Here is a 16,176-nt window from a genome sequence, read left to right on the forward strand (position 1 = left end):
CATCCGCAGGGTCGATGGGGACTCTAATGTACTATTAAACATTTAGATCTTCGGCTTCCACTAATGGCGATTATGTGTACAGGTCCAGCAGAGAGGAGACAGCGTTATGATTCTGACTCTAACAGATGGGTTATGATGTGAAGTAACATGGGATTAATTTGGATGGCCATGTTCAGTCTCTGCTGTTATCAGTTTAATGAGGCTTACACATGCTGTGTTCCTGTTTATTACGTTTTCAGGTAAAAGTAATCTGTGCGGCGCTGTGTGGATTTGGCACGGATGCTAGAATGTTCTCTTTCATTTTTGGCCAATATTTTTGATTTCTGAACCAAAGCCATTGGGGTATATGAAAACAGACAACAACATTCATTTGAATAAATATTGTCTGTTGATTTCTTTTGAGTACTGTATAATATCAGAATAAAAAAACAATTTATATATTTATTCTGCTGTAATGTCAAATCTGCTTTTTTTATTGTTTACTTACAGAAACTAAGGGTGGCAATATATTAAAAATAATTGCATAATAACTGCAAAAATAATTCCAGAAGTTTCAATAACTGAATATTCTTCAGGATTACATTTTCCCCCCCAACTTTTCTGTTTGTTTGTGATTTCTTCGAATTTTTTATTTTATTTTATGAATTTTCCTAAATTTACATTCATTATAAAAATTTCCAGGACTATTTTCTAAATAATTTTAAGTCACTTGGAAGTTTACTGAGGCCCCCTGGTTGAAAATCACTGCTGACTCTTTAAGGAATAGTAAAGCCAACAATGATTCAAATGAATCATTTGATTTAGTTCACAAAGGTGGTCTGAAAGATTTGTTTGCAAGTCTGCAAAGCTAGTTTTATCTCATATTAACATAAGATAGCCATTACAAACAGGTTCATTTTAAACCATGACTGAGACGTTCCATCTGTACTTTAATTCACTTAAACTCAGGTATTAAATGCAAAGGTATCCCAGTGAGACCTGCAATTATTTCTTTAGGCTATGTTAGCAAAGGGATTGAAAGCTGGAGAGAACGTTTATTTTGCTCTTTTAACTGACAGACCGATGGATCTCCTCACCGGGCAAAGGGGAATGAACAGCCCTCCTGTGACTTGAGAATTGATTGCCATGCAGTGTTCAAAACAAAAAGAGCAAGGGAGAGAATAAAAGGAAGAACAGGGGGCATACAGAATAAATGATGAAGTAAAAATAGTTGGAAAAGGAGAGACAAAAAGAGTGTGAGAGAAAGTGAATGAAATGGGCACTGACTAGGAGTCAAATGAACAAATAATGAAGAGAAAATATAGCATGCTATCTAATAGCAATGGGGTGGAGATTGTAGCCACAGAGAGTCTTCATATTGTATTTTTGAGGCGAGTTGTAAAAACAAATGACTGTTTGCAAACAGTTTTCTCATACAATCACCCATTTGCCATTGGTCGACCAAACAGAGAGCCCCGCCCCAAAAACCCATGCCATTGGCTTACCCACTGTTGCTGTGATGGACTGAAATGTGAAATCACATGTACAGTTACATTTAATCATTTAGCAGACTTGCAAATGAGGAGAACAATAGAAGCAATCAAACCAACAATAGGGCAACAATATGCAAGTGTTGTGACTAGTCCCCAGCACAGTACACGCAGCAAGGTGTTTATATATATATATAACATAAGTGTTAGTATACCGGCAACTAATCAACCAACACGTGGTTTGCTTATAGTCCACATATTAAGCTGTGTTAATGTGAAGACTTCAAGGACAATCAGAAGTCTAGACTAGTCCGTTGCAATCACCATACCTTAAACTTGATTCAAAAATATGAATACAAAAACAAAACATAGGAATATCTGTCCATTACTTTAGAAGACGAAAGTCATTTCAGCAAGATATTGTCTATTTAGACGGAATGTGCCATTATAGGCTACTCTATTTTATCTATAAAACTTCCAAGCATTACAAATACTAGGCATGCATATCAAGGATAAAAAATGAAGAAGGCTTGCAGAGATGAAGTGAGTTACATGCATTAAAAATACAGGCATTGTGAGCCTCATAAACATGTATCGGAAAGTAGTGCCCTGAAATATTAACTAACTGTATTGAAAAGTACTCTGGATTCATCAAGGTCCTCCTGAGCGCTTCAGATGTGTGTACTTCACACAGCGCTCATGCATGCCTCAGCTTTAACTAGATCCTGGAGACTCCATCAAGCATGAGTGGCATAAACTTCACATCTCATTTCCATACATCATGTCTTGAAGTACAATGAGTAAAAGAGGTATTGATGCATTATGCTGAGCTCGTCCTTTTTTAATGAGAATATTGGTATTTACAATGCACACCAACACTATTGATAGTATTAGTTGTCCCTGAGGTGGTCAGTTTAATTGAAGTTTCACAGATGTTCTTTGTGATTTTATTCCTGCAAGTCAACACAACCTTCATAATTACGTTAGAAATCGCCTAGTTTTTGGCAAACTCTGTGGTCTGAATATGAATGCCTGTTACTGTTCTAAAAGTGAATGTCTTTTATCTGTGATATACTGTCTGAAAATATATGCAAAATGTTTAGTGGGGTACAACAGCTTCTAACTTGGACAGTACCCTTACAGGGCCAACTTTGTTTCTGCCCCTATAAAAGGTGCATATTAATACCTAATAAAGTTGTAACATGATTAAGATACTACTTTGAACCTTTTAGAGGTAAATCAGGCAACTGTTCCTTTGAGGGTACTACCCTAGTGACAAGCTGTTGTACCTCCGAAGGTAAAGAATTTCCCAAAAAATTCTGAGAGTGAATACAAAAGAAGATAATTTAAAATAACTGTTTCCATTCAATGAAAGTCAATGAGGTTTGGACTTTGTGTTCAGCAGAAATAGAAAAATAAAAAACTCTAAGTGCTGAAAATGGATAGATAGCAAACACATCCCAATATGTCTAAAATAGAACATCTAGACTTGTCTGTATAGCCAAGTAGTGACACTGGGAAGGTGGACATGCTCAGTCCAGAGCGACATTCAGGATTACAGGGTTGTTTAAGGTCCAACACATCTCTGAGGGCAGATGAAGCAGAGCCACGGAAAGAACACCAATTTTGCTCATTGTCCAACTTCTGCTGTGTTCAGGTAGACAGACGCAGCAGACTAGAACTGCCGTGTCATAGGGGTACAGAAAGCTCATTTAGGGGACGATATGGTGGACAGTCTGGCATTTCAGTGGTAGATAAAATAGAAGTGAGAGAAGGCCATGGTGGCAAAGCTAGATGAAACTTGCCACGAATGTTAAACCGAGCGTAACATCCTCGGTATATGTACGGAAAATGAACGGAGAGTGCCCATTGCTGTGGTCTTTCTCCTGAGCCCCAGCTGTGGGCCGTCACGCTTTTATATCCACACGTCCCAGTAGAGCACGCAGAGGAGAGCTCATTGCAATGTGTTATAGACCACATCAGACTTTATTTTTCACATTGTGCTGTGTGCCACACGAATCTGTAGCTGATAGCAAGTCGAAAGCGGTCATATTTTTCTATTTACTTGAGTTTATACACTGCGTTGAATTTTTCATCAGCCCATAGTTTAAATGAGAAATCTGTTTGGCTAATTCATGCCACATTGCCGTGGTTTGCATATTGAGGATGGTATGGAACAGCCTGACAGTGTCAGGAGAATTCATTAGCTTTGCCATTTGGTAAGCGATAACTTTGGGAGGGTTCAGTCATAGTTTGGTTCCATCTGGTTGGCACGGCACTTTTGTGCTGGGAAACACTGCTGGCTCGTTAAATATGGAGGACGGCCGGCTTCCCTCTCCACAAATGGGTCATATTATCACTGAGGCGTACTGTTCCTGCATCAGTTCTGGAATTTAAATGATAGAATAAAGGAACAGATTGATCACTTTCATTTTGGATGCATCTTTTTGTTTGAGGAGGAGGCAAATCTATTATAAAAGGATGATTTTTCAGTCACAATGAACAGCAACAATATGTCGTTAAAAGTGTGTGCTTTTTTGATGTTAAAACTTTTGAATGAATGACGCATTAAATTATTTCTTTATGGGAAAAACGAATTTAACGCACCCACCCCGCCCCAGATTTACGTAGACCATCTTACATTTCAACGGGCAACGAGCGCAAATCACACGAGTGCTGTGTTTGTCACGAATAGCACGAGTGAAAATTTTCTATTGATTTTATACAACATTTCAGTTAATATTGTGTCTTTTTTTGCTATTTTTTTTGTGTGCAACAAAACAATTGACAATGTATTGGTGCATCCAATGGTGTGAATCTGGGGGCTGGACTTTTTTTGCACAGTGTGGTGACATTACTGGCACAAAAATGACATAATTTACCTTTGAAATAGCAGATGAGCATGTTATATATTCATACATATATTCTTTATTGGCATTGATGGCTCTTTGAAGAATCTTTAACATCCACAGAACCTTGCCATTGCACTAAAGGTTTTCTATAGTGGAAAACCCTCTTTTGGGACCTTTATTTTTTAAAAGTGTATAGGAGCTATTGCAATTATGTAATTAGGATTCTTTGAAAGTTTTTGTCTCAAAGCGTGGAACTGACAGTTTAAATTTCATAATGACAACTAATATTCACTGACTATTTCTGCATTTTATTTCACTTTGGAGAGTGTTAAAATGATAAAATTTAATTATTATTATATTATATAATTACAAAACTGTTTAGCAAAAACTATGTTAGAAGGAACATGGGGTGAGTTCAGCTGGTGAATAGAGATGTGTTCCTCACCATGTGCTTGTGCCACTGAGTGGCCACTTATGCATCTGAGAGCTGCCCAGATCAGCCCGTTCCCCCCATTATACCCTTCACTCATCCTGCCAAACACCATTTAAGCATCTTTCATTTCCTCCCCTTGTTCATCAGAAAGTTATTTTTTTTGTGAGACCAATCATTTCACACCGAGCTCCAGCATCTATGTCCAGCACCTTTCTGCCAAATTGCATTGAAGAATTGCCTCAAGGCATTTGGCATGGCTTAAAAACACTGCAGGAACGACAGAGAAAAGGATTAAATGGGCGTGATTTCTTCATCATTTGAATTTATATAGCTATTTGAAGGAAACTGATTTGAAACTAAGAGTGCTGATTGCTGATGATGAGTGACGTACAGTATGTGTTCATGCAGCCCAGAGTGTTTAATGATTAAGGCCAATGTTTTTTCTGAGTCAAAATCATCAGGGGACATAACTGAATTCAGAGGTTCTCATCATCACACCACTGAACCACAAACAACCACTGCATGACCTGGATATTTAAAGTGCATCCTTTGATCTCCAGACTCCAAACAACAAATATTAGTCTGATTATTCCTGATTCTGTCTCTTCTCAACTATAATTTGAATATGTTGCCTTACCTGGAAAACATGTCTCCCCGGTCCACTGCAAAGGCTGTCCAGCACTTGTCCAGTAAACATCAGCAGCTTGAAAACAAGTAATTACAGGTGAGATATAGTACTCTATTTGTTATAAGTTTGAAATTAGTTGACTTCCATGCAGGTTGACCTATTGGAATACTAATGTTGCATCTGTTGAAGTGCCGCTTGTTACATGTTTGGTTTTAGTGGGACAGTTAAAGTTATTTTTCCAGTTATTCCAGTTTTTTGTAGTGAACAAATTTTAAGTTTGATGTTGATGAAGAGGTACTGTACTTGACCCTTAGACTGATGGGTAGGATGGAGCTGTAGATTGGGAAACTTGAAACAGAAGTTGACCAATGAGCTTATTTGTCTTCACTTAGATTGTATCCTATCCTTGATGAGAAGTAGAAGACACTCAGGACATTGTCTTAGCAAATTATTTTAGTCACCCTATGGATTACAGCCGTAAGTAAACGTGGTCCTCGGAGATATGTTAAACTACTGGGCCATTATTTATATAAATTACATCCTAATTTTCTTAGCATCCAGTTCTTACCTTACCCTCCTCTGCTGATTGGGAGTTTTACAAGTCCCAAAACATGGCTTTAGTGAGGTACCCTGTTTCCTCACGTCCCCACTTTGAGGATAATTAAAAAGAGCATGTTAATAAGGCATTTTTACTAGGGCATTCATACTCAAGCACCCTCTTGCTCTCTCTATTTCTCTCTCTCTCTTTTACAGATAGAGCTGCAGATAGAGCCTACATGTTATACACAACTCTACTTATATTGAATAATCCCCACAATTGTGATATGTTATGTCAGCATAAATCCTCAAAAGCATGGGGATAATTTTATATTATTACTGTGAGTGTGTTGACATGACCATGTCTTGCATGGTTTAAATTATCCTATAGGTTTAAATAGTGTTCTTTTAACAGGAAACCATTATAAAGTGTAAAAGCAAAACCTGATTGACACACCTATTTTTTTTGTTGCACATTACCATTTTTGGTTTTCATGCAAATGTCTCAGGCTAATTCACATGTGCATGTCTGTTTCCAAATGACCTATGGTGGTTTTCTTGCATACTCATTATGATTTCCATGTAAAATAAACTTTTTTATAATGATAAGAACATTTAGGTAGTCCTCAGTGTTTCAAATTGTATAGTAAAATTCCATGTAACTGAATTGAATAAGCCTTACATTTTCTCCATATTATGAATTAAGAAGTTTACATGAGTAAAAAAACAACAACTAAAGTTTAATAAAACATTTTATATGTATCTTGATGGAACAAGGGAATTTACCATTTCAGTTTATGTGATTGGTATTCATATATTTTTTTAAAGGTTTACATTTATGAAAATGAATCACATAAACTAAATAAACATCCCCTTGTTCAATTAAAGGTGACATATTATGCCCCTTTTCACAAAATATAATATAAATCTATGTGTCTGTGAAATTTCAGCTCAAAATACCCCCCAGATAATGTATTAGCTATAGCTGATCAAAGTTGCCCCTTTTTTTGGGTGTGAAAAAAAACGACCCGATTTTGTGTGTGTACCTTTAAATGCAAATGAGCTCCTGCTGCTCTGTGCTCTCCGCCTCCGTTCAGAAGACGGCCGATCCTTTACACGAGCTTCGGATACTCCGACAATAACAAGAATGCGAATTTCAGTCAAATTTCAGAAATAACAGTAACAGAGTGCAGCCTTACTGAGAGACTCAGGAAGAAGTTGCAACTTTTAGACTGCACCTGGACCTTTCTGAATGGTTAGTGGAGACATTTAGTTGTACATGATTCATCTCATCGACTTGTATGTTACAGTAATTTTTTACCTTTACACAAGTTGAAACCGTTCTTTGAGGGTCTTCATAAGACAGCTGCGACATTTTCTGGTTAAATAGTGTTCTGTGCTCGTCTGTGCGGCGAACGACAGAGCAGTTTGTAGGCTTTGCTAGAACCTTTGTCAGTTACGTTACGCTCGCTTGCGAAACTAAAATGGCGCCGCTGTCGTGGGTGGAACGTGCAGATTAAGGGGCGGTAATATTATAGAGAGCCTAAGTCCCGCCCCTCCGCTTCCGGCTCATAGGACCTTATTTCGGAAAAAATATGTATGGAAGTCAATGGCGAGAGATAACTTATCTTTTTATTCCGTCTGAACTGTCCCCTGAACTACACATATGATGTTTGTCAATTTAAAAGGTAAATATGAAAGTCAAGAAAGTCGCAGTTTGTCATAAAACAGAAGAGTAACGTTTAGTTGTATGTGAAAATCGCTCGATGAACTACATCTCTCGTCTCGCACTATGTAGCCTACGTCACAAGATCCGTTGCTCGTATGTGTGTATTCTGGCTCAAAACACGAGTCAGGCATGACGGCGTAACGTTACGATTATAATGTAAGACTATAGAAAAAATGACAGACGTTAGCTTCAGTAAAGTTAGCTTCATTCATTGAGAGAAAAGGTATGACGTCGCATGTGCGCCTTCTGGGTTTGTAGTCTTTGTAATTACGTATTTTCACAGTCTTACAGCTCAACAGTTTTACATCAAACTGCGACTTTCTTGACTTTAAAATGTATCTTTTAAATTGACAAACATCATATGTGTAAATCAGGGCACAATTCAAACGAGATCAAAATATTTGTTGTCTCTCGCCATTGACTACCATACAATATTTTTCCGAAATAAGGTCCCATGGTGGTCGACCGGAAGGGGAGGGACTTAGGCTCTCTATTATAATAAGATCCCCTTCCTACAGAAGATGAGCGAAATCTGATCTGCTTATTTTTTACATGCTTGCAGAGAAAGACCAAAACAAAGATACTGGGTGTCACTTTTCACGTTTTCTGGTTAGATGCACCGGGGACCCATAGCACTTAAACACGGAAAAAGTCAGATTTTCATGATATGTCCCCTTTATGATTTATGCAAAATGTTTTATTAAGCTCTAGTTTTGCTCATTTAAAATTCTTAAATCATAATATGAATAATATGAAATGATTATTCAATTCAATTGATAAAAAAAGGTAATTGCGATTTTCTTTTTTTAAATCTCACAAATTCTGCATTTTTCTCTCACAACTGTGAGTTTAGCTACATCAAGTTTACATTGATTGTGAGTTATGAAGTCAGATTTGTGAGTTATAAAGTCAGATTTGCAAGAAAAAAGTAACTTTTTTCCCCTCAGAATCAGACTGGTCAGTTTATATCTCGCAATTCTGATTTTTTTATCATGCAATTGTGACTTTATATAACGCAATCCTGAAAAGAGTCATAACTGCAATGTAAACTCGCAATTGTGAGATAAAAAGTCGCAATTATCTTTACAAAAATGATTCCGTAGCGGAAACAAGCTTCCATACGTTCTCGAATCTGATTGGCTGAGAGCATTTTCCAGCCATGCAATATTCTACCAGTATCACCACGGGAACCGTTTCATCATTTGTATTGCAGCAAGTGTCATGAGTGCCATAATTTCTTTTACACATACTACTGTTGTTGTTGTGTTACAGACTATAGTTTTACGAGTTTTTAGGCTAGAATGTAGCCTAGTTATTTAGACCTCAAACAAGAGACTTCACTTGTATAAACATTAGGCTATAGCCTACAGCTGGCTGGCTCTTACTGTAGTGTTTAAACATGAGGTAGTTCATTTTGGCTATATCAAATGGGCAATATTTTTTAACTATTACTTGCTCCAGAGCAAATCGATTTGGATAGGGGCAAAGTAAGTTTCATAACTTTATATTTTTATTTAACTGAAATCCTGTAGGCTACTATAAGAGTGCTGCTTTTGTCATTTTGACTGAACTGTTTGATTGCGTTTATTTCCTATTGTGTAACAATAGAATAATATAAATAAAATTATTTTATATATATAAATAACATGCCGTAGGTATTGAGAAAGGGTCCCTTAGTTTTGATTTTGAAAAGTTACATTATTAGACCATTAGATGGCAGCAAAGACTGTCTTTATGAGTGAGTCAGTAGCAAAGACTTTATTGAGAGGGACTGAAGCAAGGTTGTAAACAAACGCATTGTATATCTGTAGTGGGAAATCCCCTTAACTAGGACAAAGACAAAGATATTACTTTCCTCAGCGGACATTCAAACTGATTTTGTGATTATGAATATTAGATTGACCTGAAGAATATGAGCTAGATGCATCAGGTAATGCTCAGTCGATCTCTCTCTCACAATACTCTATTCTACATAATACAATAAGCTTTAATGAAGTCACTCCGAATTCGTTCGTTGCTAGTTCTAAAGTGACGTTTTAGAATTAGTAACAGATGCTTGGGCTCACCTGTTAAACTATCAACTTGAGATTTGAATCCGTATCGTAAGGAATTATTTCCGCACAAAAGAGGGGTTTTAAAGAACACTCTGTTGTTGTTTCCTATTTAGCCTATTCATACACTTGTGCTGTCGAATTGTAAACACAATATCACACTCATAGCCATGATATGGCTCTATATATTAGCATGGCTGTGATTCGGCCGTAGGCACATTGTAAATAATGCATAATCTTATTTACAGAATCCAATCCTTTGTTTTGCCACATCTCCCTAATGAAACCTTTATGATTTTCGGTGTCTTTCACTGAACCAGCTCTTTGTGTTTGGGTTCTTTGACTGCCTGCCATTTGATTCTGGATGGTGTTTTTGATTTAATGTTAGCTCGTGACAGACCATGGTTCTTGATTGTATTGTGCAGGGGATGTGCCATTGAAACTATCCTGCTGACCGTTATGAGATGAACCACTCTTACTCACTGTGACATCTGTGTTTACTGTTCTGGAAGGAGGAAACCATGTTGGGAGGAGATCTTCTTACAACGCTATCAAGTAAGGCCATGGGATCTTTATCTATCAGGCGGAAGTGTAATAAAGGGACAGGAAAAAAGAAAGTGAGTGAGAGAGAGAGAGATTGAGTGTGGTTAGATTGGACTGTGGGTTTATCTTCTAATGGGTGATTTAAAAATAAATATTGTGAAAAGAATTGTGAGCTTCACATAACCACAGGCAAAACGAGACGTTATTATACTTTAAAATGAGATTAAGTTTCTAGTTTAAAGTATTATAAATGATATATAGGCCTATAGATTGATGTAAGAATCATATTAAAGTACTTTGCTAATTGTGTTAGCACAGATAACACAATTATAGCACAATTATGACTTCTGATTCAGTTTACACTAAATGGACATGTAGTACTTTGGATCTTATTTTAAGATGAGGGTCAAAGAGCAGAATTAACTTGTGAGCTGTACAGATTGACCTTCGGAACATGTGTTAGCTAAGTAGTAAAAACGAGAAGAGACTTGATAAGACATTTTATGGTGAATTGCAGAGTGTGTAACTTTTTAGAAATCAAAACTTATCTTTGCCTGCAGGGAGAGGAATCGTATATTTAAAATGAAATTAAATTGGATTTTCTGAAGCAAAAGGTGACTTTTCTGAGTTATCGCACCAGAAACATTGAAAACTTTTAAAAAAGAAATCCCACTTCGTTTTAACAATCTCTCTTTCATATGAATGGTTGGTTAAATCATCATTTGCCTCTTTTAAGTTCTCCTCAGCTCAATGGATGAGATAAAACTGCTGCCACTGTGTGATATAAAATATATTACAAAATATTAAGATCTGACATTTAATTTCCACTCAAGGGTGCATGTTTCGACAAGACCTACAAATACTGTGTGTGTGTGTGTGTGTGTGTGGTGGAGATTGGGGATAGTTGTCACTTGGGCCATATCTTAGTAAGGTTTTGAGCCAAAAGTCCAATTTCCAATTACATAAATTTTTTTCCCATTCAAACATCTATGATACCACCTGTGATTGTAACTGAAAACTTGACCTGTGCTCTCAGGACAGTTCAGTTTCAGGTCGGGGCAAGTTGTTGTCACATGTTTTACATATATTTATTAATACCATTTTTGGCATAATAATAATAAATATTTTTGTATGATCTAACAATTTTGTGTACTGTTTAAATATTGATATAAGGCCTAATGGCAGGATCCATTGGCAACTTGCCCCTATAATGTGACAAACATGCAGCGTTAGCAAAGCCTTTTTAGTAATTTTGTAGCTGCATTTATAAGGACTTAGCCTATTAAAAAGATGACAACAACTAAGCTGACTTCATATCAAACATATCATTATTTTTCATTGAAACCGGTAGGCAATCATCTTTGCTGGACTGATAATACACAGAATGCAATATTATCCGCCTAGTGGTTTGCATCAGTAGTAGCCTAAAACTGTGAGCACAGTCAAGTATTTGATCCCGGTGAGAGGTGCGCTTCCAGTAGATCCTATCATCCCACGGTAGCTGTCCATTCAGGACTGCTGTACAGTAGGCTATGTGTGTGTATGTGTAATAAAAAATCCATATGGAAACGTGCCTAAATCATCATTAGTCCACCCATCTCAGGATCGTTTGTTTCATTACGCAATATAACGAGAAAGAAGACAATCCGTGCCATTGCACGCACTCGCATTACATTTCCCCCGTTCATTTAACCACAAGAACTGTGGAGTCAAGAACCAGTTTGAGCGGAGAATAATTCGAGGCGCGCGCTATTGGCTCCCCGTCCTCATCTGTCAATCTGCGGAGGCGGGACTCTGTGCTCGCGCTCCCGGGAAGCGAGAGATGCGCGAGCTGTACTTTTCTACTGTGTTGGAGCGCTTCGCACTTCTCGAGCTCAGTCCGAGCGTCAAGTGAACGGCGTGCGGAAAGCGCAGTTGGACTTCAACCGAGGAGAAGTTATCGAAGGAGCCTGTAGTATTGATTGCAGCAGCCTGCACCTGGATAAGCACCATCATCAGCGCGCGGAGAAGCGAAAGAGCGAAGAAAGTGTGTTGACGGCAACCGGGCAGCTGTTATAGAAGGAAGGCAATATGATGGTGAAGCAGCATATGCTGTTTACCCTGTACAGCATCTGCGGGATCGTCCTTAAAGGTAAGAGCGCTTCAAACTTTAAGCAGCCTATGCAGTGCATTGCAATTTAGGGGGAAATTATAATTATTACGCACCATGTAGGAAGGGCATTATGCTCTGGAATGATGATGATGATTTGCATTTCCATAATATTTCCTAAGGGCCCCGAGTGAGTTTCCCGTTAGTCATCATTGCTCTGAAGGAACTGAACGGTGCACGTTTGGCCAACACTGATACAGAATCTTATCACGGATAAGCCTGCACACACTGCTGAGCTAGAGCCCCGCTTTTATGGATTACCATTCAAAATGTGTTATAGACAAACTCACCACCATAGAAGGAAGACGATTTAATTCATACAGCCTTTGCATCACCTGATCGGAAACTTTAAATAAACGCATGGCTTTTATTGTATTTTAAAACCATATGGTTGCGCTTATGCGTATTTAGGCACATGTATTGCTTGGAAATGCGGTGTCTCTTAGTGGCACGTTATAGCATTAAATCATGTGGTGCATTTTTATATTTTGTATTACAGGCTATAGGTTGTGGTGCATTTTGAGGTATTGTTTTATTCTCCCAGGCAATGTGATGTGAAGCTTTCTCTTTTACCCCTGAAACGTGGACGTTTATTATAATGTTTTGTTCTGGTTAGAAAAGCCATATATTTCGCACGGACAGTAAAGCTAATGGATTAAGTGCCTTTTAACACCCTTAATCAGGTTTAGGTGTGTTTTTTAAAACAAAAATGGATGTATGGTATTTGCGGCAATCCGCATCTTGGGGTCGTGGTAGCATCAGCTTTTTTCCTCTCAGAGAAAGACTTGCGGAGCAAGTACACCTGTCAGTTTACATCTGTTAGTGTAATGCATTATTCACCCATATTTTCAAACTGTAAAACGGACATTAAGCCATATCAGAAGATCATAAAGACATATGTCAGCATTTCTGTGTTGTTTACCTCAAGTCTTGTAGTTTCTGCTGGTACTCATCATTCACGCGCGACACTGTAAACAGGATCAGCAGGGCAAGGTCGAGCGACGTATTCGCGCGGGGTGACCGTGTGACAGGAATACTTGATGAATACGTCAACTGAACGTGCCTATTGCTTTTATGCGCACTGGGAAGGCAATATTTGCTTTAATTGAGGGTTTAGAGGTTAGTTTATGTCTCAATAGGATGGGTTCAGTGTGTGTCTGCTCAAATGTGAGTAGCCTATTTGTTTTGTGTCCGTTGAGAGTAAGGTTACGCCGTCCCGCCAATATCTAGTGAGCAGCAGCCACCGCCCGGTTTCTATGAACATAATTTAATCCATACTTTTCTTTTAGACCTCAGAGATATTGTCTTGAAGTTGCTGAAGGTAACAACCGTTTGTGTTCACGTCAACATTTGCTCATTGTGACTCGAACATACACCCCTTTTCACAAAGTGGTGAGCTATGGTTTCGACGTCACGAATGTGGCGAATACTTAGCTCATAAATTTAAAGAAGGCTGTAGGCAAATGGTGAATTCAGGATGATATTGGGACACTTTTTCCAATTCATCTCAATGGCAACACTGTCCCAATCACCCTGCATTCACCCCCAACTGATAGCTATTGTAATATTTGAAGTATTAGAATTTACAAAAATCTTTTATTGTTTTAGTAAATAGTCTTTTTGTTTGTAGAACAATAGCACAGTTGACTACTCTGCAAAATGTAATAAAATAAATTAAATGAATTCAAGCAAGTGCTCTAAAAAACGAGACTCCTGCTCAGTAGAGACGTTTCCTCTGTTTTAGATCCGTTACAAGCTCGTAATGTCAAGACTTGTCACCAAAAATGTGATGTCTGTGTATTTCAGATTGGCTTGGTCTGGATATCAGTGAAACATGACTCTTCCAACCAGAGGTGTTTACATCTCAAACAGTCTGGCTTGCAGATCTGGCAGTTTATGAATGCGTAGGATGAATGCAAGAGAGAAAGACAGTATTTGCATTCGCCCTTCTGTATGCATGTGTGTGGCTTCCCTCATCTGCCCCGTCTTTTGACAAAATACCCTATGCTGTGTGTTGATAATCAGTCTGAGAGGTGGGCCATTAATAATCAGAGATAATTAAGCACATTCCTCAAGGCTTCACTTCTAATGAGTCGGCAGCAAGCGTGAGACTGAAGCAATGTATTGATTTCCCCCAGCCTTCTCCCTCTCTGCCCGTAAATCACAGAGCCTGTGTCTCTCACCCAGTCAACAGCCCTACTGGCTGCAAGTGCCTCTTTCGGTTCTTTAACACACCTCTCAGAGTCTGGCTGCACCTGCTTACCATGTGCGAGCGTGTTAATAGGCTTAATAAAGTGCGGTGACCACGCTGATTTTTGAACGATGGAGGTCAGAGGGTTCTGTTAGCCCTGTCTGTTCAGCAATTGGTGATCAATAGGTCTGATCATTTTGATTTCAGTGGTACATTGATTGATTGTCTCACAGTCACAACATATCATTTTCTGATTTACCCACAAAACAGTTTGACTTGCTGAATTTGTTTGAAAATTGAAGCGTTAATCATGTACCGGTATGTGAAATGTTGATTTAGATAAATGGATGGTTGATGCGATTTTTCCTGTAGGGTGGCATACTATACTGGGTTCCCACGCTAACTGAAAGCCTGGAAATATCAGATAATTGTGATTTCCAGGCTTGGAAAAGTCACAAAATCTTAAATTATATAAATTTCTATATTTAATAATAGTATTAAAAAGTACTCTTTTGAGTGTAATCTCTCTATTTTTTTAAGATCAGTATTCATGAATGATTGAAAGTCGTGGAAAATAAGAAAATCCTAAAAGACCATAAGTTTCTAGTAATTTGTAGATATGGTTTGCTTAAAAGTAATTGGCTATGAATCTCTATGAAATTGTACCTTTTTATTTAAAAACAGGAAATTATGGAAATCGTGGTTTATTGGTCAAAGATGCGAGAACCCTGCCTAATATTAATCTAAATGTATTTTAACCCACTTTTACCACTATACTTCTATCCCCATTATGTCATATTGAGAAACTAAATGTCGCATCTTTATCGCACTGCAGGACTATTTGAACTGCAAAAAGAAAAAAAACTGATTAAAAATGGTAAAAAACAAACAAAACTTTTAGCTCCTTTCAGGCACCTAAAATACACTTTCCCTTACACAACATGTTATACATGAAACCCAAACAAAGTATTATTTGTCAACTACCCATTTCTTGACTGCATTTTCCACTGATCTCAGTGGCCATCTGCAGTGGGCATGCAATCCCAGCTGCCTTTTATGTGATGGTCATCGATTACTCTTAAAGCCATGCCAGCCTTCCTAGCTGAGGTTAAATGTTTGAAGCACAAGTGCAGGCACATCCCTGGCACATCCGTTCATAGGGATCTCTGCTTGCTGCCAGCAGCTGTGGGTTTGGGGGAGCATGGCAGTTATGCAAAGCATGTGGCAAACAGTGCAGCTCCTCCCTGTGTGTGGAGTACTATAGTCCCTGTGAAGTGCTGTTGTGTGGACGTCTGCTGTGAGTAATAGCAAAGCTTGGCTCCCTCCTCAGAGACAACAGAACTGAGTGGGAGGACTATATGGTCCTGCTTCATAGAGGATGTACGCCTTTATACTTGTTTCTCTTTTGCGGGTACATTCCCTCTTCGTGGATTGCTTGTGTACACAATATCTTTCATCCTCTTTCTGTCTTTCTCGGCTTCGACAATCCTGTGCTCTGAAACCCTGCTTGAAACTTCTCATGCAAAGCATAGACAAATTCCGAAAGCCAACCCAGCCGGCTAGGGGAAACAAAAAAAAAAAATCTATTTTTAGG

At 38.2% G+C, this 16,176-nt stretch overlaps 2 protein-coding genes across 26 annotated transcripts in view; one reads left to right on the forward strand and one right to left on the reverse strand.

Annotated features, from left to right (window-relative positions):
• The window catches only part of LOC306991178 (uncharacterized protein), a 31,308-nt gene extending 17,865 nt beyond the window's left edge, over window positions 1-13,443 (reverse strand). For 2 of the 6 annotated variants that reach the window (XM_079598797.1, XM_079598796.1), the window contains exons 1-2: window positions 7,241-7,385; window positions 5,392-5,457 (exon numbers count right to left, since the gene is read on the reverse strand). In XM_079598797.1, the coding sequence (XP_079454923.1) occupies window positions 5,392-5,457; window positions 7,241-7,294 (120 nt within the window). In that variant the 5' untranslated portion in view covers window positions 7,295-7,385. Of the gene's footprint in view, window positions 1-5,391; window positions 5,458-5,950; window positions 6,032-6,965; window positions 7,080-7,240; window positions 7,386-13,313 lie in introns of those variants that run through there. The other 4 variants (XM_079598800.1, XM_079598798.1, XM_079598801.1 and 1 more) reach the window with 4 other exon arrangements.
• cadm2a (cell adhesion molecule 2a) overlaps window positions 7,036-16,176 on the forward strand; it is a 378,094-nt gene continuing 368,953 nt past the window's right edge. For 5 of the 20 annotated variants that reach the window (XM_079598763.1, XM_079598774.1, XM_079598765.1 and 2 more), the window contains exon 1: window positions 12,058-12,373. In XM_079598763.1, the coding sequence (XP_079454889.1) occupies window positions 12,313-12,373 (61 nt within the window). In that variant the 5' untranslated portion in view covers window positions 12,058-12,312. Of the gene's footprint in view, window positions 7,175-10,124; window positions 10,255-12,030; window positions 12,374-16,176 lie in introns of those variants that run through there. The other 15 variants (XM_079598767.1, XM_079598780.1, XM_079598775.1 and 12 more) reach the window with 10 other exon arrangements.

Source organism: Phoxinus phoxinus (assembly GCF_949152265.1).
Source record: "Phoxinus phoxinus genome assembly, chromosome: 23".
Classification (NCBI taxonomy): domain Eukaryota; kingdom Metazoa; phylum Chordata; class Actinopteri; order Cypriniformes; family Leuciscidae; genus Phoxinus; species Phoxinus phoxinus.